This window comes from Hirundo rustica, chromosome 4 (genome assembly GCF_015227805.2).
Source record: "Hirundo rustica isolate bHirRus1 chromosome 4, bHirRus1.pri.v3, whole genome shotgun sequence".
Lineage (NCBI taxonomy): Eukaryota > Metazoa > Chordata > Aves > Passeriformes > Hirundinidae > Hirundo > Hirundo rustica.
In genome coordinates, this window is record NC_053453.1 from 22524877 (window position 1) to 22550539 (window position 25663).

Below are 25663 nucleotides of genomic sequence, written 5' to 3' on the forward strand. Positions count from 1 at the left end.
TTCGTATTCATATAACCATTTATTTTTAGACTATAAATTGTTGCAATGTAGTGATGCTTGAACAGGAAATAAACTTACAACATAACTGCTATTTCACCTGGGATACAGAACTTTTTATAAGCAAACTTCCTTATATTGACTCATGATCATAAAGCAGTGGAGTTAGACTGAGGCTGAATGTGCCTGTAGAATTTGAATGAGAACACAGATGACTGTTTAGGTGATTTCAAAATTGAAATATCATGGAGAAAAGAAAGTAAATAAAGGAAAGGGGAAGGAAGGAAGGAAGGAAGGAAGGAAGGAAGGAAGGAAGGAAGGAAGGAAGGAAGGAAGGAAGGAAGGAAGGAAGGAAGGAAGGAAGGAAGGAAGGAAGGAAGGAAGGAAGGAAGGAAGGAAGGAAGGAAGGAAGGAAGGAAGGAAGGAAGGAAGGAAGGAAGGAAGGAAGGAAGGAAGGAAGGAAGGAAGGAAGGAAGGAAGGAAGGAAGGAAGGAAGGAAGGAAGGAAAAATAAAGTGTCTGGAAAACCAGAAAATCTGTAATTCTTTAATTGTGCTAAATAGAACAGTAAATACACCAAGTTGTTACCATAGTATCTTTGAAATTCTGCTAATTTCACCTACTGGTGACATGATGTGGAAACACACCATCACAAAGAGGTCCAATATAGCATGGGACAAACCATGAGAAAAACTATTAAATATGGCATGAAATTCAACAATGCAATTTGTAAAGTGATACATTTAGACAGTAGTGGGAGGTTTTGTTACTAATAAGAATCTCAACATACAAAAAACATGGGGGAGGAGGAGAATCAGATAATGTCTGTATTTTGGGTTGGCACAGTTTTATTTTTCTAGTTATAGAGAAATGTGAAATGTTTTTCTCTGCCCGGACTTTAGAGCTGCTTTGGCAGGAAGGACAGGGACTTATCAGAAAGCCAGCCAAGATATCGGCAGCCAATTTAACTAATGAAGATGCCAATGAGACTTTGGGAAGAACACATTTAAAATTATTATCTCCGAGAAGTCGCTTTCTTGCTCTTAAGATAGCCATGAGGTAATATCGTGGGTGGCAGGGGGGTCCGGGTCAGGCCCCGCTGCCTTCCACTGCCTATGCGGGAAGAGAAAAAAGGAACAGCTCAGCAACGCCACGTGTTTACAGCTTTGTGGCAGTCCTGGATGACACTGAGGGGTGGAAAAAACTACTTCTACCAGTTTCTTATACTGGCACTGGCACCAGCACCAGCACTGCTTTGCATTTCTACAGCCCTGCAGCCCGGGGCAGGGAGCACATGGCCACTGCAGGCCTGGGCAGATTTAACTCTTCCTTAGCAACATGGAACTTTCAAAGCACAATCCTTCCTTGAGAGAGAGAAGAAAGAAAACAGAAGGTACATAGAACAGACACCGTATGAAGTCAGTGGATTAGAGGTGAGAAAACTGATAATATTATTGGAATAGGATTGAAGAAGCGGACATTTTTAACTGGACCTTTCTAGGGTAAACTATGGAGAAATGGACTGTTCTTTGTAGCATCTTAGTGCTGTTGGGGAGAATGCTAATTTTAATCAAAATTGAAGACTGATGTGATGGAGCACTGAGCTGCTGGAGTGGGTCCAGAGAAGGGCAACGGAGCTGCTGAACCATCTGGACCACAAGTCTGGTGAGAAGCAGTTGAGGGAGCTGGGTATGTTTATTCTGGAGAAAAGGAGGCTGAAGGTAGAACTTATCACTCTTCAAGTCCCTGAAAGAAGTCCGCAGCCAGGCGGGGGTCAGTCTCTTCTACAAGGAAACAAGTGACAGGACAAGAAGGAAAGGAATGGCTTCAAGTTGCATAAGGGGAGGTTCAGATTGGCTGTTAGAAAAAGATTCTTCATCATAAGGATTATCCAGTACTGGAAAAGGCTCTCCAGGGAAGTGGCTGTGTTACCATCCCTGGATGCATTTTAAAAGATATATTGCTTAAGGGACATGGTTTAGTGGGGGACTTGGCAGTGTTAAGTCAACAGCAGGTTTCAATGATTTTAAGGGTCTTTTCCAAAGTAAATGATTCTATGATTCTATGAAAAGTCAAGAATGAGTTTCTGAGATAATCTTTCAGTGAAACTATGAAGCAAAATATTACACCTATTTTTAAAACAGATTTCAGTAAATTTTATGTAAGAGTTAGATGGCATGACTGCCGATAGCAGCAGTGTTGGAGTTGGGGAGTTCATATACCGTGCCAATAACAAAACCCTGCACATTCAATTATAGGAGCTAATCACACTGGAAAATACCACTTCATAACAACTAAAGCTGAGAAACTGGGAGAAGACTATTTTGTTTCTATAAAAAATTAATCTAGGAGACAGATCAAAGTATACTGTAGTTCAGAGCTCTTCTTTGTATGATCACTGAATCTCCTGAAATGTGCTTTGAGTCTACCTAACAGTTTAAGAGAATAAGACCAACTTAACCTGAAACAAGTGACTGACTGGAACAACACTTACTAGTAGCTTATTATTTGGAATAAAGGTATTTATTCATACCTATGTTTGAAATTTGTTATTGAAGTAAGTAATATATTTTAGAAAAAACAACATGACTCAGTCGCATGGAGTTTCAAAGAAAACTTTAAAATCTGTTGTCATTTTAAAAATGATTTTGTTATTTTAGCTACTAATCTATCTACAGTTTGCTAGTTATGAACCTGAGGTTTAAAAAGTCATGTTTTCCAATGGCTGGATGCAGGATGTACTTTATTTGTATTGACTTTCACATCAGGAAACCATACTGATGAAAAGTTTCTTTTGCTAAAAACGGTATTTCAGATTGAATAATAAATTATAAAGAAAAAGAAAACACCTTAAAATCTTTTCATAGAAGATAATGAATATAGCACAGTATAAATCTCATTGTTCTCCAGCAGCACTTAATATTTATGACCTGTTGAGCTGGCAACTCACCAGCAGGTTTATGTATGTAACTTGTACATCTATAGATGTACCACTACCTTCACAAACAGAGGGACAAAGAAAACATCCTTAATTGATTAATGGGTTTTATGCTACTAAATTGAGCCAACCTTACTCAGAATACACACCAAGAAGTACCTTTTGATATGTTCTGTTTAACTGTGACACAGCAGGTAAGAGCCTTCCCTCCTGGTATGCTCCTGTGAAACGTGCAGTGGTTGTGCTGGCTCTGTGAACCCTTGCAGCATGCCAGCTGAAGGCACCATGGTAACCACACTGGAGAGTGGCTCTGACATTTAGGAAAAGGCAGCTGGGAGACACTGCAAGAGAGTCACGGATACACTCAGCTAGCACTTTCTCCATCAGTTATTTGGGAGGAAAGTTTTTCCTGGAAACACAGGACATAAAGTGGCAAACTGACAGTTACTTCATGGTGCTATTAAGAATGTCAAGGAGAAGTAGGCAACAAAACCCTACATGATTATTTGATAGTGGGAACAAGGAGAATTTTGTAATGCAAAAGGGAAACAAGTTGTGGCTGCACTCTAAGAGAAGAAATAAAGCAATATGACAAAAATTGCAAAAGGGAAAGGACAGGCAGATTTCTTTTGAGAATGGGATAAAGTGAACAGACACAGGAAGTCATCCAGAAAAGCTCTTTTTAGCACATACACCACAGCTTCTCTAAGAAAAAAACAAATGATTTCAAAGGGAACTTCAGATGTGTGATCAAGCCACTGCAACAGATTATCATCAGTTGCTTTCACACAGAGGAGAACAAGTACTGCTCTCATTTTGATCAGATGCACATCACATTAGGACTGGCAGGTGTACAGATCGCATCTTGGTGGCTTAATGTGTTGGTAAAGATTAGCCATGATAATGTACTGAGTGTGTGTGAAGTGGGTACTTACAGCTGAAGAAAATGAATGCTTGCCTTTTTTAAAGTATGTTCCCACTCCATATGAATGTATATTACATATTCTCTATTGCCTGTTTGTGCTGGCCACTTTGCATCTGTTTTGGATACTTGGAAAACAAGTGAGATACAGATTAAACAGGTAATGTGCAGGTAACAGTGTTCCTCTGTTCACATGTACCACAGCCCTACTGTAAAGCTAGCTTTCAAGAAATTACATTTTAATAACAAGAATAAAAACCATTTAGCTTGTGATTTTCCACTGACTAGAACTCCAGTCATAAATATTTGCTTTCTTGAAAAACAACAGAAAAAAATATAACAGAGATTGATCATATTGTGCTGTGTATATGCAAAGTGGTCAAAACATCTACAAGCAGGCAGAAAATCCACTCTGTTCTGAAACAGGAGAAAATAATTTATTAAGCATTGACTCAGTATTTGTAAATACTTCAGCAACAGATTTTTTTTCCCAGTTTTTCCCTTTCAATTACTTGTGAAGAGTAATGAAAATTCGAGTATTCGTCGTTGTGGGTTTGTTTATGCCGCTAACACAGTAAAAATAATTGCAATCAGTCTATAGCCATGCACTCAAGCCCTGAATAGGCTCCTTACAGCTAGGAAAATTTCAGAAGTTGGGAAAAAAATTTCCAAGTCCTTACATGTAAATGATTCTTTCTTTTTTCTAGCATTCAACACATCATCCCTCTCTTTGCTTTTACATTTTTAATATCTTAATTTTCTTAACTACCCTTTTAAAACATCTCTTGTTAACACAGTTTTCATCAGATAATGTGCACTGACAGAGGGAAAACAGCTTAGGTTTCAAATGCAACATCTATGATTAAGGATGAAAGAAGACAAGTCAATTGTTTCTGTGGCTCCTAAAGCAGGATCAATGCCAGGTAATATCAGATCAAGCCACAGTTTACTTTCTTATAAAGAAAGCTCTTGGAAGAAAGCAGAAAGAGGCCACCACACCTTGTATATGGTTGTTGCAAGCACAACTGTTGATGCATAGCAGGAACCAGCTAAATATGTATGCAGAGAGACCTGGCTTCTCACAAAAAAGGAACTTGTGCACTTTTCACAGCTGGAGGAGGTACTTAGAACTGAAATTATGTGATTCTGGCATTCAAATGATTGAGGGAATAGTTCAAGTGATAAATCTAGTGGCAAATACTGATTATTCCAAGACAGAAATAAATGCTGATGGGTTTCCCTAGTTTCTCAAATTGAAAAATTGAAATGTTTTGGATTTTTTTTTTTTTTTTTTTGGGGGGGGGGGGGGGGGGGGAAGAAGTTATAACATTTGAATATGACATTCCATACTACAGCACAAAAATTTGAGCTATGTTAGTTTACAGTAATTTGCAATAATTTAGCATTCAAAATTTAGAAACTGAAATAGCATGTGCTGCCCCTCCTATGCCTTCCTCAGCTAAGTCAAGCACACTTGCAACTTGTGAAGCTGACATCCCTCCCTGAGCTTGTGGAGGCTGTGACTTCACAGAATACGCTGAGGTGGAAGGGACCCATCAGGATCACTGAGACCAACTCCTGGCACTGTGCAGGACACCTCAAGGATCACACCACGTTGCCTGAGAGTGTTGTCCAGGTGATTCTTGAATTCAGACAGGCTTGATGCTGTGACCACTTCCCTGAAGAGCCTGTTCCAGTCCTCAGGGGTACTTGAGCCTACAGGAAGGCTTTGTGCTGTCAAGAGAGAAGCCACACTCCACTGCCCCCTTCTGCTCAGGATCCTTTGTTGTACCCTTTATCTTCCTTCTCTCACAGACTTGCCCAACCCTGCCCTTTGAGGGACTGCTTTAATGTTTATGCCTTAAAGAACATTACAGGGAAAATCTACATAGAAGGCTTTGATATCTATTGAATTAATGGGATACAGCAAGATCAGAAAGGGCTTCAAATTTGTAAGTAAATTGCACAGAATCCTTAGGTATTATCAAATTGTGCATACTGAACTGAGTGGGGTTTGAATTCATCAGGAAAAAAATCAAAACCTATTATAAATACAGCAGAATAGCCTTTGAATAAAAATGTCAGTAAGAAAGTCCTAAACTAATTGGATGGAGAAGATAATTAAATACAGCCTTCTGAAAAAGTAGGCAATGTGAGAATTATTTGCTGGGCTCTAAACTTCACAAACCTACAGATCATTTTGATATGGAGGTGATGATCTCAAAGTAATCATCTGTGCATTTGGTAAGTGAGTGGTACCCATGAACATAAACTTCCTACTGCAGCATAGACTGAATGCACTCGTAAATGAGAAATCATTCAGTATGTGCATAAGGATACTTTTATGACCATTTTGAGGGGTAAAGAGGTTTAACCAGAGGCTGCAATCTGCTGTGAGATATTCAAGATTTGCTTTTTCCATTTGACTTTGGTATATTCCCAAAGAGAGCACTCCTAAAAAAGCTTTTCATTTCCAAATGCATATGGTAATTTCAAATGAGAAATTTCTACATCTTTCTGACCCCTGAACCTTGGCATAACAGCAGTGCCACACTATGCAAAGTGTACTTCAGAAACCAACCTTGCATTTGAAAACTCTGAAAAAGTTGCTGTGCACTTTATGAAAATGGTTTTCTTTGTTTATAGCATTGGAGGACTGAAATGGAGGAAGGAACAGTCTTATCTGAGTTTCTCACCAGGAACCTTTGCCAAATTGATCATTTAAATATTAATTGAAATAAAAATGCTATAATTTAGCAGTGATGAGACAAATATGAATACCAACATGCAGTTCTTCACACCTGACCTACAAATATCCAACCCTGAAAATTCCATGAATTTGGGGTCCAATTCTCTTACTTCCTCCCCCAAAATCCCTTGAAAAGTTTTCCACTCGGTTTATCCTGGAAATATTACTGAAAATAAACTAAATAAATTCAACTTTGCTGCTAATAGTTTTCTACTGCTCAAAGATCAGCTTTCTTCATTGAAAAGAAAGCCTATTGTAAACAGACTTCTGAACCATATCATTTTATATGAATTCAAAATCCAAAATATACTGAACAGACGTCTTCTTTGTGTTGAATAACATGCTTTGTGCTGTTGATTCAGTACACTGAGAAATCTTAGAAGGAATTTCTTGATGGCCAGAAATGCTAGCATGTGGCTTTTCACCTGAGGACACCTTGTCCCCTTGATGCAAAGGGATGCATAACTATGTAATTTCTGCTGTGGAATCATAAGCTTTCCAAAAACAGTAACAGTGTAATAGGCTTTTTAATTAGTGATCCTGTGAATTTAGTGATGAAAGACTGGAAGCAAGAGTGGCTGTGTGATCTGGGGGTTATAAAGACATGTAATGAGTTGTCATGCAAGAAAAGGTATGACAGCCTCTGAAGCATAGGTCTACTGAAAAAGAAAAGACCCTTTGCAAAGTATTTTTATGAGTTAATAAAAGAAAGTATGTTATTTTCATTTCTTACGCTACACCTTTTATTGAATGAACCCACACAGCCCAAGAACATAGGCTTTTCTTTACTACCCATAACTGATACAGCACATCAGTCATTATACCTGGTGAACAGAAGCCACAAAAATGTATTTGGCAGGAGGTCATAAAAAGACTAGATCTTCTCATGAAGTTATACTGATATTGCCATGGTAGTTACTTTGCAAGGAAAAAAAATTGAACTTAATTTGGTATGCATCATCTCCTCAGAACACAGTTTTACCAAACCACCGAAAACAGAAGGTTTCATCAACTCTTGGCCAGGGCTGTCTTGGAGATGTTTCAGTCTGGTCTGGCAGAACAATCCATTAAAGCAGTCGGTTCAGCAGGCAGCTCCTGGATCCCACTTCCAGCAGGCTCCTGCTGGTGCATCCCACTCTCCCACACAGGCTGACTGTCAGGATTTGGCTCACAAAATGGCTCATCTATCATGCTGCATCCTGGGAGGTGATGGCCCAGACCCAGACCCCCGCCCTTCCCTCCTGACTCCCTGTGCCCGGCTCCTGGAGCTGTCTCACAGGGAGCACGCACCATGCCCACGCTCACACAAACTCATCAGCACAGCCTCTCCTCCGCTGTAGCTGCAGGGCAGGGAGCAGCACCTGCATGCCCGACCTTGTCCATGCTCACAGCAGATGGGTGCTGAACAGACAGGGTGAAGACAAGGGGAAAGACTCAGATTTTCCACTTTACCTGGACTGAATGGGTGGGTAGCAGAAGCAGCAGACATTTTACAAAATAAGCAGAGTTAGCTACCAGTGTTAAAATCACTCTGTTGAGCCACAGCTGAGATAGTGTTGATCCTTGCTCACTTTTTAGGATGAGTGAAAAGCAAAATACACGCATGCATTGTTACGGACATAAGCAACAACATACACTTCCATAAACTTTGTGAGCAATGACTTTGAAATGGGATGTCCTCAGTATTGAAATATGAAAGAACATTTGAAATTAAAATATTAGCTCTTGTTTGGGCAAGAAAGAAAATTGCATTTGCTGAGTACCACTGAAAACAAAGGCCATTTTAATTTCTGAGCCAAAATACAGGCATGAGCATTTGATGTAATCACAGCACATTTATAAGACTTGGGGTGGCAAACCCAGCTTTTCAAATAACTGAAATTTTGTCTGTGTGGCAACAGTAATAGGAATAATAAACTAGGGTAATATCTCCAGGAGGCTGTTGAATCAGACACAAAAAGGTAACAATTCCAGGTTTAACAAGATTAGTTCAAATAGTTCAACAAAACAAAGAAATCGTGACATTTAGGCATTGTTACCGAAGAAAGTATGGATACAAGTGCCAGAAGAGCATCATCACTATGCATTACTACTGAGAAACAGATATTAAACAGATACTAAACAGAAACAGATACGAAAATCTGTCTGGAAATATCTTAATTAATAATCCTGACAGAATGAGCTCTGTGTGTGTCAGCAGTGTGCCTTTGCAGTCAGGAAGACAAACACTGTCCTGGGCTACCTTAGCAGGATTGGAGCCAGCAGGATGAGGGAAGTGACTTTACTGCACACTAGTGAGGTGACATTGAGAATTCAAGGTCCAGTTTTGATTTCCTCCTCAACCCAGTATGAGATGGATATTTACAAACTATGGGCTGATGAGATGATCTGGGGCTGGAGTACATCATGTGTGAGGAGAGGCTGGGGGACCTGAGTTTGCTGAAGCTTAAGGTGAGAGGGAACTTAGCTGAAGTCTACTGCACTGTCAAGGCAATCCAGAGAGCGGTGCACAAGGAAAGGGTGAGAATCAATGGCCACAAGTTGCAATAAGACATATTGAAGCAGAGTAAAAGAAAAAAATATTTTCAAGGTAAGAATGGAACACATTGACCAAACTGCAGCATCTCCTTCTTTGGAGATGTTCAATACTTTTCTTGTTTCAGCTTTGAAGTTTGTTCCGCTTTGAGCTGAGGCTGGAATCACATGATCTCCAAGGGCCCCTTCAAACCTAAATTACACCGTGACTCTATGATTCATGATGGTTGTCCCCAGAGAAAAATGAAATATTATTCAGATTTTGCTTGGAAATAATAAAAAATATTCTTTGAACACCTGGAGACCAGTTTAAATCAAAACTACCCTTACCTCAAGATCAGAGTTACCAATATTTGTAAGACAATTGTGTAACAATGTATCACATAATAAATGGCAGCACAGGCTGAACATAACACTCCTACATGGTGAGACAAACAACACTGCTCTGACTATGGTATCCATTTACACAGAACATCCAATTTTTAAAAAAAGTTTAAAACCCCTGGCTTTGCTAATTCCTGGAAGACTGTTTAGAATCTCTTGTTTTTAACAAATTCCAGCTGTGGTTTTTTTTTTTCCCCTAAAGCACATAACTTGTTTGTTGGGAACAAGAACAAAATCCCAAGAGCAAAACCCAAAAGACATTTCACTGGGGGAAAAAAAATCTTTTTTGTTGTATTACTTGCCAGTTTTACATGTGAACTTTTAGACTTAGATCTTTGATGGACTACCATTAACCAGCCATGCTAAAAACCACCAAACATTAGAACCAAACCCCAGCATTTATATCATTCCTTCTGTCAAAAACATTGCAGAGAAGCAAAGCATGGAAAAATTTGATCTTTCACCTCTATGACAGAAAGTAACTGAAGCTCATATTACTTGCTTTATGCTTTGAAGTAATATGTGAATGACTAAGCTTAGTCAGCTAAATATTGTCTAGATGACCTATGCTTATCAATTAGTATATAACCAATTTAAGGAAATCAAATTTTCACAGTACACCATGTTTTTCTACAATAAAACATGGTTGGATTCACTTTTTGCTGTTTGACACCATTTGAAAACATTAATGATATTTTAAAAACTTTCTATGACTGTTTTAATGAAAAATACAGTCAAAGGTTGTTAAAATAATTATTACATATAGGCTAACTTCAGGATCTCCTTATTCCAGAAAAGATTGGATTCATCTGTAACAAGAACTTGCACCTTCCAGTTCTTTAACATTGTATTTGTTTATGCAAATACATGCAAAGTCAGGACACAAAAGATTAAATTACAGCTTGCAAATGCAGGTTTTGTTCATGGCTTGAAACAGAGCTCTTAGAAGTATTACAAAATGTTTGCAGCAGCATTTATGACTTCATTATACATTTATCCAAGAGTCAAACCTGATGATGACTCACATTAATTTCCAGAGTGTGAAATTGCTTTATTGTGAAATTTCACCTTCAGAAATTGGATGATTTTAGCAAGTAAAACTCTCTAGTTCCATTTTGCTTTCACCTCACAGAACCATTCCAGTAAAGGAGGATATTGATCCACTGAGGCTAATGTATCTGAAATTTCTTATTTGATGCAGAGAATCACATTGCTGAAACTCGGGTTAATGTACCAAGCCAGTTGGATTTCTCTTAGCCATGGTGGATTAGACTCTGACTCTATGGTTTCAGGATCCTCAGACCCATTCAAATGTGCCACTTCATTGGCACATTGAGTCTAATTTTTCACTTTCAATGAAATTTTTCACTTTCAGTCTTTCAGTGAGAATAAGACAGCAGAATATAACTGATGTCTGAGATAAAAATACGCTGACAAAGCACAGCTCATGCGTTCAGAAGTGTGCATGTTGGTCTATGCTTCACAGCCTTAAGCCTCTGCTAGGTACAGTGCTTATCATATAGTACTTGATATTTCTTGCCTCAGGAATAAAATAATTTAAATTATTATATATAACTTAAGCGAGATCAAAGCCAATATGCTTCAGTCTCTAGATTTCTGTGCCTCCAAAGGACAATGTTAAAATCTATTTTTTTTTCACATTCAGGAAGTCTGTCTTTTTATTAGTGAAAGCTGGGTTTGTGTATTCCACCTTCTGCCATGAACCAATTACCTGGTATTTCAGCAAAGCATCCCATAATACTCAGCTTGCAAACAATTGCTAGCCCTAAGCTCAGAGTTACATGTCTGATTTACATGCAGCCTTCCCCAAAAGCTTTGAATATCCGTTTTTGGCCTCACATGCAGTCAGCTGTTTAGGAATGCTGGGGCACACAGACGATGCAGCAGAGGGCCCGGGGAGGCAGCAGGAGCAGGATAGATTGCACCTTGGGCAGGAGGCTGCAGGAGCAGCAGGATGCTAGGCAGGGCTCACAGTGCTCAACAGGGCTCCTGTACAGCTCTGAATGGGGAGAAAGGCTTTGCCAACTGGGGAGTCACTAGAGCAAAGCATTTGAATTGAGATGATCACACACAGGTATCTCACATGTTAAGGGAGAGAAACAACAGGTATGGATCATCTGACATGCCAAGTCTGTGCGATTTTTCCATACAAAATATCCACCAAGGGTGATGACCTGAAGATGCTGCAGCAGCTGCACAATGCCTGGGTGCTCTGTGCAGCCTAGCGAAGAGTTATATCCTCTGATATCCTAAACAAACCCATTTGCTATCCTTTAAAGATTGCCTCTGGTCACCAGGAATCCAGGAGGTTTATCCCTGCAGTCCTCTAACTACAATATTAAAAAATGGATCGACTATGAACATGAAATACTGTATTGATTGATCTTATGCTTGAATTTTGCACTACAATCTGTGTAAGTGGGAGTTTTTGTTATAAATCTCATTTTGAAGGGTTTATGACTAGCCTGTTTCAATTCTCTCTAGGCTTAAGTTATGTTTTACACTAGAAGACAAAAACTGTCTTGAAAATGAGAGAGTGAGAGAAATAAAAAGAATGGCTTAATTTTCCTTAACGACAGGAACATTTTGAATCAAATTTATGAAAGACTGAAATTTGACAGTCCTTATTTTTCATAGTTTGGTATTTTTGAGGCAATAACTTCAGCAATTTAAAATGTAAGAGACTACACACATCCATAAGAACTGATTTCCTACATGTTAGGCAAAAGACATCTAGGACAAAATTACCTTTTCAGTATTACTGAAAGCACTTGACTTATACACAAGAACATAAGAGGCTAATTGTGAATTTTCCATTGTTCTTCTTTAATGAGGCAATGGCCATGAAGGATTTCAGGGTATATCTTTCTCATTCAAGCAAACGAGAGAGACAAAATGACAGTTTTAGGAGAGTCAGGGTGGGACTTGGAAAGGATGCTCAAGTGCTCACAAGCACAGAAATTCATGGACAGGCTCTTTCCCACATAATGTGCTGTGCCTTGTTTCAGCCTTTCTGACTCCTTTTCAGATTTGCTAGAACTATAATGTTGAGATGATTAATGACCACCTAACAATTTACTGGCCCAGCCTTCATCAAATCAGTCAGGTCTCAGGTTGAGGTTTTAAGGATGAAGACTATCTCTTTCCAAAAGTAATAGATGCAATTACTATTACTAAGTAGATGTATTATTACCAAATAGATGAAAACGCTCTCCAATTTTAAAGATTCTGTATTTTTCAGATTCCATTTCCTACACTTCTGCAATTGTTTAGGCATATAGTAAGTGGTATAGAGACACATGAGACCCTTAAAAGTAACACAAAAATATCAAAGTGAAATAAGTTATTCAATAGACAGTTTTGCTTACCTGTATATGACCAATCAATCTCTTCAATCAATTTCCTCTGTTGTCTATAGTATCCGTACACCAAATCTGCAAAATAGTAATAATTTACAACATTAAAACCAGAAGCTTAACAGGACCTTGAAGTGTTGATGACACGCCCCTCTCCAACAAGATAATCACTGTTTTAATTAATGATGAATAATTTGCTTTGTCTTTATATTCAACTTCAAATGATAAGTACTGGTTAAACAGAATTTAAATATCATTAACATTGTAGCATATTAAGGACACAAACAAAGCAAACAGAAGATTTCCAGTCCGTCCTTCCTTCCTTCCTTCCTTCCTTCCTTCCTTCCTTCCTTCCTTCCTTCCTTCCTTCCTTCCTTCCTTCCTTCCTTCCTTCCTTCCTTCCTTCCTTCCTTCCTTCCTTCCTTCCTTCCTTCCTTCCTTCCTTCCTTCCACCTTTCCTCCTCTTTTAAAATTAATACAACTCTCCCACAAAGAAATCCTATTTTGTGATGTCCTTTGAAAGAAGCATTCTAGAAAGGCAGGATGTCAGTTAAACTTTTGCTTCAGTGTGGTCATAACATTACATATTTTCTGTAACTTTGTACTGCTGATACAAGATAAATGATAAAGATAATGAATAAAAGATTCTAAAATATAATTTCATTGTGTTCTATCATTAGGATAATTATAGATAAAGTATTACTTATATGCCCATAAATTTGATGGGGAGAGATTAGATACTAGCAATTTCTAAATTATGTTATATTTTTCTAGAGAGAAGTATCTAACTGTATAAATGCTCATTGACTTACTCTGGCAGCTGAATAATCTTCACTGTTATTCTTTCTATGCCAGTCCTAGGGAAATTCTAGCAACACGGTGATATGGGCAAATAGATGATTACGCCCTTTAATAATTACTAAAGCATGTAGATTGCAGATACATGTTTTTTTGAGGTCATCATTTCAAGAGTCATAATGTTAACTGACCTTATTACTGTTCTAGAGAAGTACAAGTTGTCTAAGATATGTTTGCCCTTGATCATGTTGAACATATATATGAATTGCTTCCTTGAGAAAATGCCATAGAATTTTGCTCATACTCAGCAATAAATAATTAAACGAAACAGTTTTATAACATCCATTTCTTTTTCTTTCATGCAGAATTGTAGTACTGATTACAGGATGTTAAATCATAATTGCCATTTGCAAGTTTACACATTTGTGTGTCTTACAGTGACTTGCTGCTACCTATCTGAAGTCCATGTTTTATTAATTTCACCAGACTTCTGCTTCCTCCATGTGATGCGATTGTCCTTTAATATTTTTCTCTTCTCCTTCTCCCTCCCTGCCAAAAAATATCAAACTATCCCTCCTAACAATTCACAACATTCACTCCTGACTAAGATCAAACCTCAGAGGTAAGTCAGGGCAGTGGAAAAGGATTTGCATGCACCAAAGCTGTCTTTGGACCAAATTTCCAAGTCAATGTGCATTGTGCCTGCTCCTCCAATTAATTATGGAAGAGAAAGCTGTGTAAGTTGTGATTCACAGGTGTAAGTTGATGTCTCCAATTTCCTCCTTTATCCATTGTCCTCCTAATTGTTACTTCCCGCAATCTGCAATCATTTGAACAGCCACATGGAAACTAAGCAGGGTCTGGGCATGAGAGCTTCCCACTACTTTTTAAATTTCACAGGGAGTTCTGATGAACAAAGAGTGATAGCTTCAATGAATAAGAAAAAAGAAGGGCAAGGTTCACTTTGTTTGGTGTATTACACACTTATAGACGCAGTAAATCCTACAGAAAGTCTTTAAAGATTCCAGGAGGTGTAAGGAGTTGATACACCTTCCTTCCTTTGTTATTCGCCAGCTGTGTATCCACAGCCCCTCCTCAGCACACTCACAGCCATGAACCTTCTGTGAGGAAGAAAAGCAAATTTCATCTGGGAAATGATTGAAGATCCATAGGAGTGGTGGAGAAAGTGTTGTGTGAGGTCGAGCCACACAGCAATTGTGCCTTTGAGCTGCTGGTGTAAATCACCCTGGGAAACACAGCAAGCCATGCATTCTACTGCTGTGTAAACTGTCGGCGTTAAACAGCTAACAGTGTAGAGACCCGGTGGAAGGAAATTATTTTATTTTTGTAGTTTTATTTTATTTAAAGCTAACAAACCAACATCCTTTTTGCTGATGGTATATGACAGCAGGTTTAAATACCTGTATTTAAATTCCTTGCATTTAATTTAAATCAAGATGGGAAGAACATCTTCCCAAAAAAGAAAAAAGAAGGCAAAACTGATGTCAGGTTTGTGGTTTTATACATAAATCTATGATACTGATTGAGCTTGATCAGCTTGACAGTCTGCATGACTCTTGGGACAATGACTGACATCTCCAGCCAGTGCCTGAAATAGTTTGAATTTTATTGGATGAGGTGCTGCTTTATAAAGCAAAAAATACTAAATAGTCTTTTTTGTTTCCAAGAAGCGATTTATGTTTCCATAAATTTTTGATTTATTCACAGAGCAGGTTTTGGGATCATGTTTTAAACAGTTTGATGGTTATCTTCCTGTGCCTATTAAGGAGATATGCAAGATATCATTGCATGCTTTTTCCCCTCCTTTTACTACCCTCCTTCAAAGTCAAATGTTTCTCTCTGAGGCTATGAGACTTGCTTCTTTTTATATTCTGTTGAAACAGTATGTGCCCCAGTGCCCAAGGCCCATGAAATCAGAAATAATGGCGGCAAACACTCCCCTGCTATTCAGGGGTAGCAGGACTGACTTATTTGTGACTGACCCTGTCTCATGTTCAGTCACAAGGGCAAAGAGAGAACATGATCTCTGGTCAAAGCATAGTGCTAGGAGTAATAAGATCTTGGAGATACTTTTTCCTGTTTAAAAAGTATAAATAACCAGGTCTTCTTCTTTCTGACATGAGTCTGATATTCATTTTGTATTTACTGGCTTCAATTGAGTTTCTTTTGATTTAGTGCTGTGAATGAAAGATTCTAATCTTCCATACGTTTATGAATATCTGAAGGTGAGAAATTATTACCTTTAATGATTAACAGAAAGAATTGTCTGTGAGGGAGATCCTGTTGATTTGACAGTGTGCCAGAAAAAAAAAGACCCAGAGAAGAGGAAATGGGACTTTAAACCTCTGAATTCTGTTGGGGAAATTCCTCTCAAAGATGCTGAGGCAACAAGCTCCAAGTATCCACCAGAGATTCCTCTCCTAAGCCTTTGTATAAAAGGGGTTTCTAAGAACAGTGCTTGAGAATCTGGGGATGCTGCACTCAAGATGCTGCTTTGCTATGAAGGATACAAACTCAGGCATAATCTGGGACTAACACTTATACAAAGATTCTGACACCAAAATTACTTATTTATGGGAACTGGGCCACATTGAGTAATGTCAGCATTAGTGAGATCTGCAAATAGGACACTGCATGTACAGTATGGGTAGACATTATAGTATTGCAATCATGATTTGGTCTTGGAATATACAGTCCATTCAATATTTTCCTCCTAAAATCTAATTGGAGAGCAAAGAGGATAGATTCTAAAGTCGTAAGTGTTCATCCAGTATAAGTGGATAATGGCAATGCAGTAGAGTCATGGAGATAAAGGCTTTGCTGGTATTAAAATTCCAGTTTACATGGGGAAGATTCAGTGCACGGTTCTTAGGCCAAGGAAGTGCATAGGAACTCTCAGAATACCAGCAAGGATGAGCAATCACTGAAAACACTGATAATCTTCTCTTTGAGGAACACAGAAGCTCTGGTTTCAAGAAAATTGTGTCTCATGAGAGCTCAGCTATGTACACTGGTATTGCTGACTGCAGAAGTGGGAAGCTGTGAATATCAGAGGTTTGGAAATGATCTAAAAATCTGTGAAAGAGAAATCCACATACACTTCTTAAACACAGTGACACCACTTTTGCCTCAGTAAGTCTATTGATGAAATTGGGAGGATTATACTGGGAAATTCTCATTGCATATTTGCCCTCTTTTAATCCACTTGCCTTATCAGTTTGCATTGGTTATTAGCAGAGATGGGTGATCAGGCAAGTGGATTGTTTGTAGATTAAGATACACATATCTTCAGTGGAGAAGAATTAGGAATCACAGACAAACTGAAACAGAATAGTAATAGCAATGCTTACATATGGTAGCTGAAAGAGAATCTGTGCATGGCTAGTGGCTAAGAAGTCGGACACCAGACAAAATTGCTGCAAAGAAGTCAAAGAGAGGAAGAAAAACTGCAAAAGTGGTATAATAATATTTTTTAAAAATAAGCTACATGTAATTAACAAGAGATTCTTGGTGCTTGTCAAATATGAAAAGAATACAATTAAATAGATTGGATAGAGTTTCATTTTACAAGTTCTGATTCTGAGAACCTTAAACAGAGGTAAAACTGTGCAAAATCACGTCTGATGATAAACAGATTGTTTCTTCCACAATTTTAACTTACTTATTTTAGCCTCTTTCATTGTCACTTCTATATCTTTCATTGATCTTATGATGGTGTAGCTTCATTGCCTCAACTGAAAGAACTCTACACTGACATCAGAAATGAAAAGATTCAGAGCACAATCTGGTAAAAATCCTGAAGTTTTAAAGACAGTAACTAACTTTAAATCCTTTTAAAAGAATGATCTACATTTGCCTGAGTAAGGTCTCCCTCTTCTTCTGAATGTATTTCATTCTGTAATGCCATCTGTAAAATTCTTAACAACACAAAAATACTTTAATAATCCATCTCTACGATTTCATAAATTCTTTTTCCCTGAACATCAAAGTGTCTGGCTTCTGTCAAGACTGGTCTGAGAACTCTCACAACCTTAGTGAAATTTAAAAATCCTTTTTTACCCACATTTTCTTCTGGTAAGCTTATTTCAGGCTTTGGTACATGACTGGGTATATATAAAGAGAGTCAGTCCCCTCCACCACACTTCAGTGTAGGCTGCTCATTCCATTAAACATTGACAAGTGAGACTTTTCCTGCACTAAATATGAAGACAAAATAAAACTCTTCTTATAATTTGGCCATTGTTGTGTTTATTTACTAACACAAAATGTGTTTAAAAAAAAAAAAAAAAAAAGTAGAAGAAAAAGATAGACAATTGTAATTTTGTAATTTAAAAGTAGCTGTTATTAAGCACCAGAATATTAATAGTCACACTGCTTACTTCACCTGTCAAAACTTTACAGTGAATAGTGCCATGAATTAAAAATATAATACCTACACCTAAAGTTTATAAATCACATTTAATCCCAATTTTCCAATGCATCTTTACATGCAAAAGTAACATGGACTCCAGTTTGACCAATTTAGGTTCTACTCCTCTGGGATTTTAAATGCCGAGGTTTAGAGTGGCTCCGAAGTTCCTTAGCAGTCAGTAGAAATGGGAGGGATACTCTAGAGTACGATTCAACATGTTTAAATTACAGGCTGCCACCTTCACTCTGACTACAAGCAAAGTAGTAGGAAATGTTAGATGTTTCCTTCCACTTGGGATCTTGTACATCCAAATGGTCTGATGGGGTTCCTACAGCCATTTCCCACACAGGGAGCTCCCAACGGTCGAAGCATTATCTATAGCAAACGTTAAGGCTTCTCTGGTTACTGATGTAGCCTTCAAATGTCTGCTCACCAAAACCAAGGTAAGAGGACAGCTTTCAGATGGGAGAGTGGTACTTACCAGTGTTTATGTTGAACAGGCAAAGGTGAGTAAAATTAAGTGCCTGTGAAGCCCTTGGGCTAAACACAAAGATTTATCAATAATTTAAGGACCTGCAGAATGAGATAGCCTTGTAAAACTACAGGACTAGATTGCTGCTGAAGCACATAAAAATGTTTCCAAAGCAAAAACCAGGGGGGACTTAGGAAGACTGTAATCCCCCAAAAATGTTACACCATTGTCCCGGGTATGAACTGAAGCAAGGTGTTCATGATAGAAATTGGAACTGATATTGAAAAAAAGCAGGTACCAAGGAGTGATTACTAACACATTCTCTTTTATAACTCTGTTGCTACCCAGATTCTTTTCCCCATGGCCAGAGACTAACACAGCATATGTAAATTCACGGAATTGTAGAAACAAAAAGTAAATCCAGACCAGACATAAAAACCCAAGAAATTAATCAAGTCAGGGAAGTTATAGACATTTGATCTCAAAAATAATTTATATCTCTTACAGCAGTACCAGAGAAGCAAGAAAGAGATAAAAGCTACTGAACTTTGTTTAAACATAAATAGTAAAGGTAACACAATTTTATTTGCATAATCCTCTTCAATATTCTTGGTATTCCAATAACTTAAATGATCCCAATTTCTAGCAAAATCATGTGTCAAGTACTGTAATAAATATAATTAGGAATGAAGAATATGTGCTTTGCTTCTTATATTTCACACCTAAGTGTAAAAACATTCACAATTCCCTTTCCAGCAAACAAGAAATATTGCAATAAAGGTGTAATGAAAAATAAAACAAATTTAAATCCTATATCCAAAATTCCAGAGCTCACCTTTAACTAGCTTTTGGAAAGTTGTGGGTTTTTTAAAATTACTTTGTTGCTTCAGCACCTCTCTGCTCATATTAGCAGCTACCAACCAGTAAAACTCTAAATTTTTGCCAATATTTATCTAAAACTCTTGAGAGTAAGCCTTATGCAAGCCACCTGAAAGGAGCATTTACTGAAATAAATGTTTTTTTAGCACTGTAGGGATTGTGAAGTCAAACTGTTAGAAACTTTGTCTTTTTGCAGAATATTTAAATGGCTAAAACCATCTTGGGGACCTGAATGAACAGCCTTAGACTGGATCCTTTGAAGATGTTGGTGGAGGGGGTATTGAGAGAAAGATATTCCTTACAGGAGGAAGTCTTTAATTATTATATATTTTCCTTTCCCATTTATCTGATGCTGGAATTGCAAGTTCTACTCAACCATTATCCCTTCAGTCATATTACAGTCTCAATGAAATTATTTTTCAATAACCATGGGGAAGAGAGAGGTTGCTCTGGATGATTCTCTTATAAGTATTCAAATAAGTCTAGGGATTATGCCACATACCTTTTATAAAACAATACCAACATCATTCTACTCCCTTGAGGAAACTACACACCACAACATCAAGACTAAAAAATTCCAAAGTCCATCATGAAAACCCAATAGCAACTACATATCTCTAAAAATATCTTCCTATTTCGTAACAAATATACTAACATAATGAAAACAAATAAAAACATGTAAACCATATACAACCTGCCAAATCCTAACAATTATGTTGTATATGTGCATCAGTATGTCTACATAAATATTTATCTATAAGGATTTATCAAAAAGGAGTATATAAATACATATACATTCACATGCATATTGTTCTTCCTTATATTAATATAATGTTTTAAATCTCAGGTTTATGCTTTTGCTTTAGCCATTTCCTTATTGCAACTCATCACAGAAACACATCATTTATAAAAGAAATCAGTGTCTCATCATTGTTAGAGATAACAGAGAAAAATTGACAAACACTGGCACATTAGAAACACAAACCAAAGTCAAAACAAAGACACGTAATTAAAGGTTTGTGTTATGATTTTTTAATTACTTTAATTTTTTACTAGAACGCAGAATTATCAATATAGTGGCATAAGGGAGATCACAGAGTATCACAGATTTAATTACCTTAAAATTCATTCATGATACTGTATTTAACAATATACTGAGTTGATATAAAATCTGCGCTTCCTTTTACCCAACAAGACCTCAGTTCCCCTCCCCATGGGCACAGGGCAGTACCTTCCCTCTGCCTCTGCAGATGCCTTGTACCTGCCTTTTGGGTGCTCTTAAGGAGCAACTTCCCCATGGACTCACCGCTCCCCAGTCAGAGGAAGAAGAACCTGTCTCCTGATATTCATGGAGTTTTCAAGCCAGTAGGATGCAGAGATTTACTTCTCTTCAGTTACTTGTTATCTACTCTGTAGTGACCATTTGACATAGTTTTACAGTCTGTCTCATAGTTTTATGTATGCCCAAGACAGTACAATGAAGGAAATAGGGATCTCATCGTAGTCCTACACCAATCACCTACAAAACTGGAAATTCAAAGGCAATTTTGGAATTCAGATACTAATAATACTTGGAAGTAGAGAGCGAGATGTTTTGATCAGATATTTTGCACCATCTATATAGTCATGTATCTTGCTCCTTTGCATTTAATCAATATGCTCTTCATCTTGGAGTGGGACGGTAAACCTTACTAGGAAGCCATATACGGCACACAGAGCACAAAACCATGATACATAGCATACAACCATCACCTACCCATCCTCCTAATGTCTACTATATGCACATTTTACATAACAGTAATAGCAGACAATGCAGATTTGTGATTTCAGAAAAACAAACCCACAACATTATTTTGTTAGCTCATATTCTTTCAGTTCTAATGCCAGTTGAACTCTGTCAGGAGGCATAAACTGAGTTAAGCAAGATTTGACCCAAAGTGTGGAAATAATAGCCCATAAGATGATAGAAACACGGTTTGAAAAATCACTGTAAACATGAAATTTCACCTTCCTGCAATAACCATTTCCCCATATAATCCAATATTTCGCTAAAGCAGTAAAAAGCATTTTCACAGGTCTCAGGTGGTGGTGGCACTCCATGAAAAGCCTTAATTTGTGCACTGAACCACAAAATGGAGGTTGTGACCTCTTATTACTTGCAATCCTACACTGAGTGTGTAACACAGTTTGAAGTGAGAATCCTATTGCAGAACTCCTCCAAGGCTCTCATCAGTTCAATACCACTGAAAGTTCATACTTGTGGCAGTCAGCTGTCAACACTCAATAACCAACTGCAAATTGGCTGTGACTTTCTAATAGTGAGAAATTAAATCCATGAAATAACAATCTGGAAGCCTGGGAATGTTACTGTTTGTATTACAAACTAAACATTGAAACGTGAAGAAGTGAAATCAATGTACCTAACTAGAAAAAGATGCAATTACTCATGTACCATGATTGAATTATTTTTCTAGACAATTAATTAATTAATTAAGCGCTCCATTAATTAGCAGCAACCAGCATTAGGAAAACATTATCTAAAAATGTATGGTAAGTTAGAAGCATGAGCATGCTTGGATCTCGTACGCAGGTTTCAATGCACAAAAGAAGCTTGTGAATTTACACCAGGATTGATAAAGTCATTCTCTCATCAGGAATTCACCTGCTGGTTCAGATCTCAGCTTCCAACAGAACTAAGAGGTTTTGGCTCTTTAGTGATGAAGAATTAGTACCAGAAGAGGATTTTAACACTGAACTCCCACTGCAGGTTTCCCAAATCCTCAGAGCCTCTGATAAACACAGCCTGTCCTTGGTTTAGGTGCAGAGCAATAAAACCATGGGTAAAGGCATTAATTAGCAGCTTGTGAAGCACGTCTGCCTGTCCCCCCTCTCTCTTATGAATATTTATATAAAGGTTTTATGGTACGGGGAAGAACTTCAATAGGCTGGATTCAGACTGTCTGCTGTGAGTACTCATTGGGCACATAATTAGGGTGCTTTGTCCTAGGGCCATTAGACACTTCTGCCATTGTGCTAGGGAGGAAGCCTGACTTACATATCACGCCTAGAAATGCAGAGTTATGAATAGGGAACAGCCTGGAAGTTTATGTATAGCCTTAGAAGAAGCTCGCTCTCTGCCTGTTTTCTTATAAATGCTTCAACTTAAGGGTGCAGGCCCAAACAGACAAAATTAACAGAGTGCTAAAACTCACTTCTTTGAGTGAGCAAGGAAGGCTTAAACTTCTAGGCACTGGAAACCACCTTGGGAAAAATAAAACTGCTGAGAGGAGGGGAACATGCAGCTGACTCTAAAAGAACAAGTCTGAGCCCTAATAACAGATATACTGTGTACATATATATAATATGTAAAAGTATAAATATATATTTTATAGCTATAATATGTGGCTATGTCACAAAGGCTAGCAAAGAAAAGCAAATTGAATTCCTAGTGGGGAGTAGGATGAAATAATCAGCACAATGTAACAAACCAGTATGACTTCAATGGCCACAAGTAAAATGGGTAAATGGTCCGGCAGGACAAAGCTTAGAGTAACGCTGCTGGTGCAAATCTGAAAAGTACCTCTTGAACACAAACAAGCCAAAGCCTTTCTTCTAATATGCACAGCAGACAGGTTACCCAGTGAACAGCAGATGAGTCATTAAAGAGTGATGATGGCACCATAATCCACATTGACATTCAAGGGACAGCATGGGTCCAAAATAGTACACTGACACCTACCTTCAGTAATTAAATGCACAGGTTTTTTAAAGAGTTCCCCAAAGTAAAATATTTCCAGTTTACATAGCAATGCAACATTTCTTTAAAATGTCTACTAATTTTCCAGAAAGGGAAACAGTTATAAGAGGATACGGCAAAACTTTGTGATGCACTGAGGTTTCATTTAATCAGACTGGATAAGACTATGGTTTCAAGAAATTCAAAGAGCTGTAACAGGCAAGGAAAATGTGTAACAATGCCAAATGATGATTAGCTTTGACAGCAGTAGCAGCAAAAAGTAATTGAAAAAAAGAACTGAAAAACCCTCTGCTTTTACTTTGTTGGGTTTCTAATTAACTTTATCAGCTGATTGCATAGACCAGGGCATCCCTGGACAGCTAAATCCAGTTCTTCATTCAATGTATAGCTGCAGTCCAAGCATAAATTTGGAAATATTTGAGAAATGGTGAAGAAAAAATATTATTGCCCCTTAAAAGAAATCATCAGTGTGGTTTCATCTGGAAAACTGCATTCTGTACTGAACTTGCCTTCTTGCAAACAATTAAGCACAGTACCATGGGTGAGAGGGAACACTGACGAAAGTGGCCATGGAAAAGTTCTAGATAAGAAGATGGAAAAAATTAAGAATGCTTGTTTTGGAAAGAAAACAAATATAAAGAATAATGAATGTTGCTAAGATGAAGACTGTGAACTTTTGTTCCCATGTCTTTGGAAGAACAAGAACACCCGGGGGCATTAATGAGGAGGCTGAAAGTAAGAAAAGCAGTGAAAGGCTTCACTTTATTCACATCGGTCTAGGCAATTATGACTGCAAGAAACTGCTCAGGATAACAGCTAAATGAAGACTGAAATAACTATGAAGATCATCAGGAATATTTGGTCTTTTCACAATACAATTCAAAAGGCACCTAGCATAGATGAGAAATATGAGAAAAGACTGGGGACTATTTTTCTACCTATTGTATGATTTCATGCCCATTCTTACTATTTGCACACCAGATGAGTGATCCATGGTGGTTGAAACAGTAGCAGTTTTTGGCCTAGATGAAATACAACTACTATTTAAACTTAAAATAAATAACACTTACTGTTCTGTGACAGACAATTTACTTTTATATTCAGATAAACAACAAAGGTAAGAAGATGGCTGGAGAAAGTGATATGACTGACTGCTCTTTAGCAATGTGCCCCTTAGGTCTCTGAAATTCCACCAGGGAAGCAAAACATGACTGCAAAGTGATACACCGAATAAAAGGAAAAATCTCAGATCCATCAGTTGCAGCTACCTTATAGAACTGAGATCACATGATGCTTACTTTTCTGTTGCAATCTTTGTTCAAAGAACAAATGCTGGTTTTAGACAATACTATCTTTGTAACCCTTGTAAAAGAATAGGGTAAGAGCAGATTTTGGCCTAACCAACACTGCAGAGTACACCCTTTATGCTATGGGCAATAGAATTTTCAAATGCTCCAATTCTGTGATTCCTCACTGTACAGTTCAACCCAATTACTCTACAAAGTTTTATTTAAGTGACTATTACTGTTAATATTGCTTTTCCCCCTGAACACTTTCTAGAAATTCTGCTTTATCCAATTGTGTTTGACATGGAGAACCAAGAGAACAGCCTGACCTGGCCATTGATCCCTACTTCCTCAGTGAAAACATCTGAGATACTCCCTAACAGTAACTCTGCCTATGCTCTCATCTTTTGTTGCAACTTTTAAGGAAATCCTTGCTGCTATTGTCTGCTCCCATGGAGAAAGAAAACTTAATTTTCCAGCAAAAATGCCAATACAGTACAGTACTTAAGTGTTTTTCCTCTGCCTGGATGAGATTAAGTTGTTCCTTACACTGTGATTGTCCATCAATGGTCTTCTCTCTTTCACCTTGAGCAGCTACCATGTTTCCCATTACAGTTTTAATGTCCAAACATCTTCCCTGGGGGACACACACAGGGCACGCACACACAAGGTTCTTATGAAGAATAATTCTGTGAATTCAAAGCCCTTAAATTGGATTTGGGTTAAGTACCAGGTGTCCTTGCTGTCTTAATTCAGATCTCTGCATTGAAAGATCTGCCTCTTCCCACTGTAAAGCTGTTGGGTAATGCCATTTTCAAAGAAGGCCAAGAAATATAGTTGCAGTGCTCTCTAAATGCAGCTTCATGCAACAATAAGGCAAATTTATTTAGCTAACATTGGTAATGTGGAAAATGTTCAAGCAGCACTTGATAGATACTGCAAAAAAACTTCCATGAATAATAGACACTGGACTATTTCTTTTCCTACATTATTGTATTTACTATTTTTAACCTTGTCATCCTTATCATCAAAAGCAAGTCATCCCCAACACAAATCTACCATTAATCTTTGAAAATATTCTGCAGCCAATTAATTAAGATATGGAGCAGAAGGATCTCTTACTTTCACTAGCTGAAAC

The 25663-nt window shown here is 37.8% G+C and overlaps 1 protein-coding gene across 8 annotated transcripts in view; it reads right to left on the reverse strand.

Annotated features, from left to right (window-relative positions):
- Window positions 1-25663, reverse strand: part of PTPRZ1 (protein tyrosine phosphatase receptor type Z1) — a 140767-nt gene that overhangs the window by 79716 nt on the left and 35388 nt on the right. For all 8 annotated transcript variants that reach the window (XM_040060997.2, XM_040061003.1, XM_040061002.2 and 5 more), the window contains exon 2: window positions 12914-12979. In XM_040060997.2, coding sequence (XP_039916931.1) covers window positions 12914-12979 — 66 coding nt within the window. The remainder of the gene's footprint in view (window positions 1-12913; window positions 12980-25663) is intronic.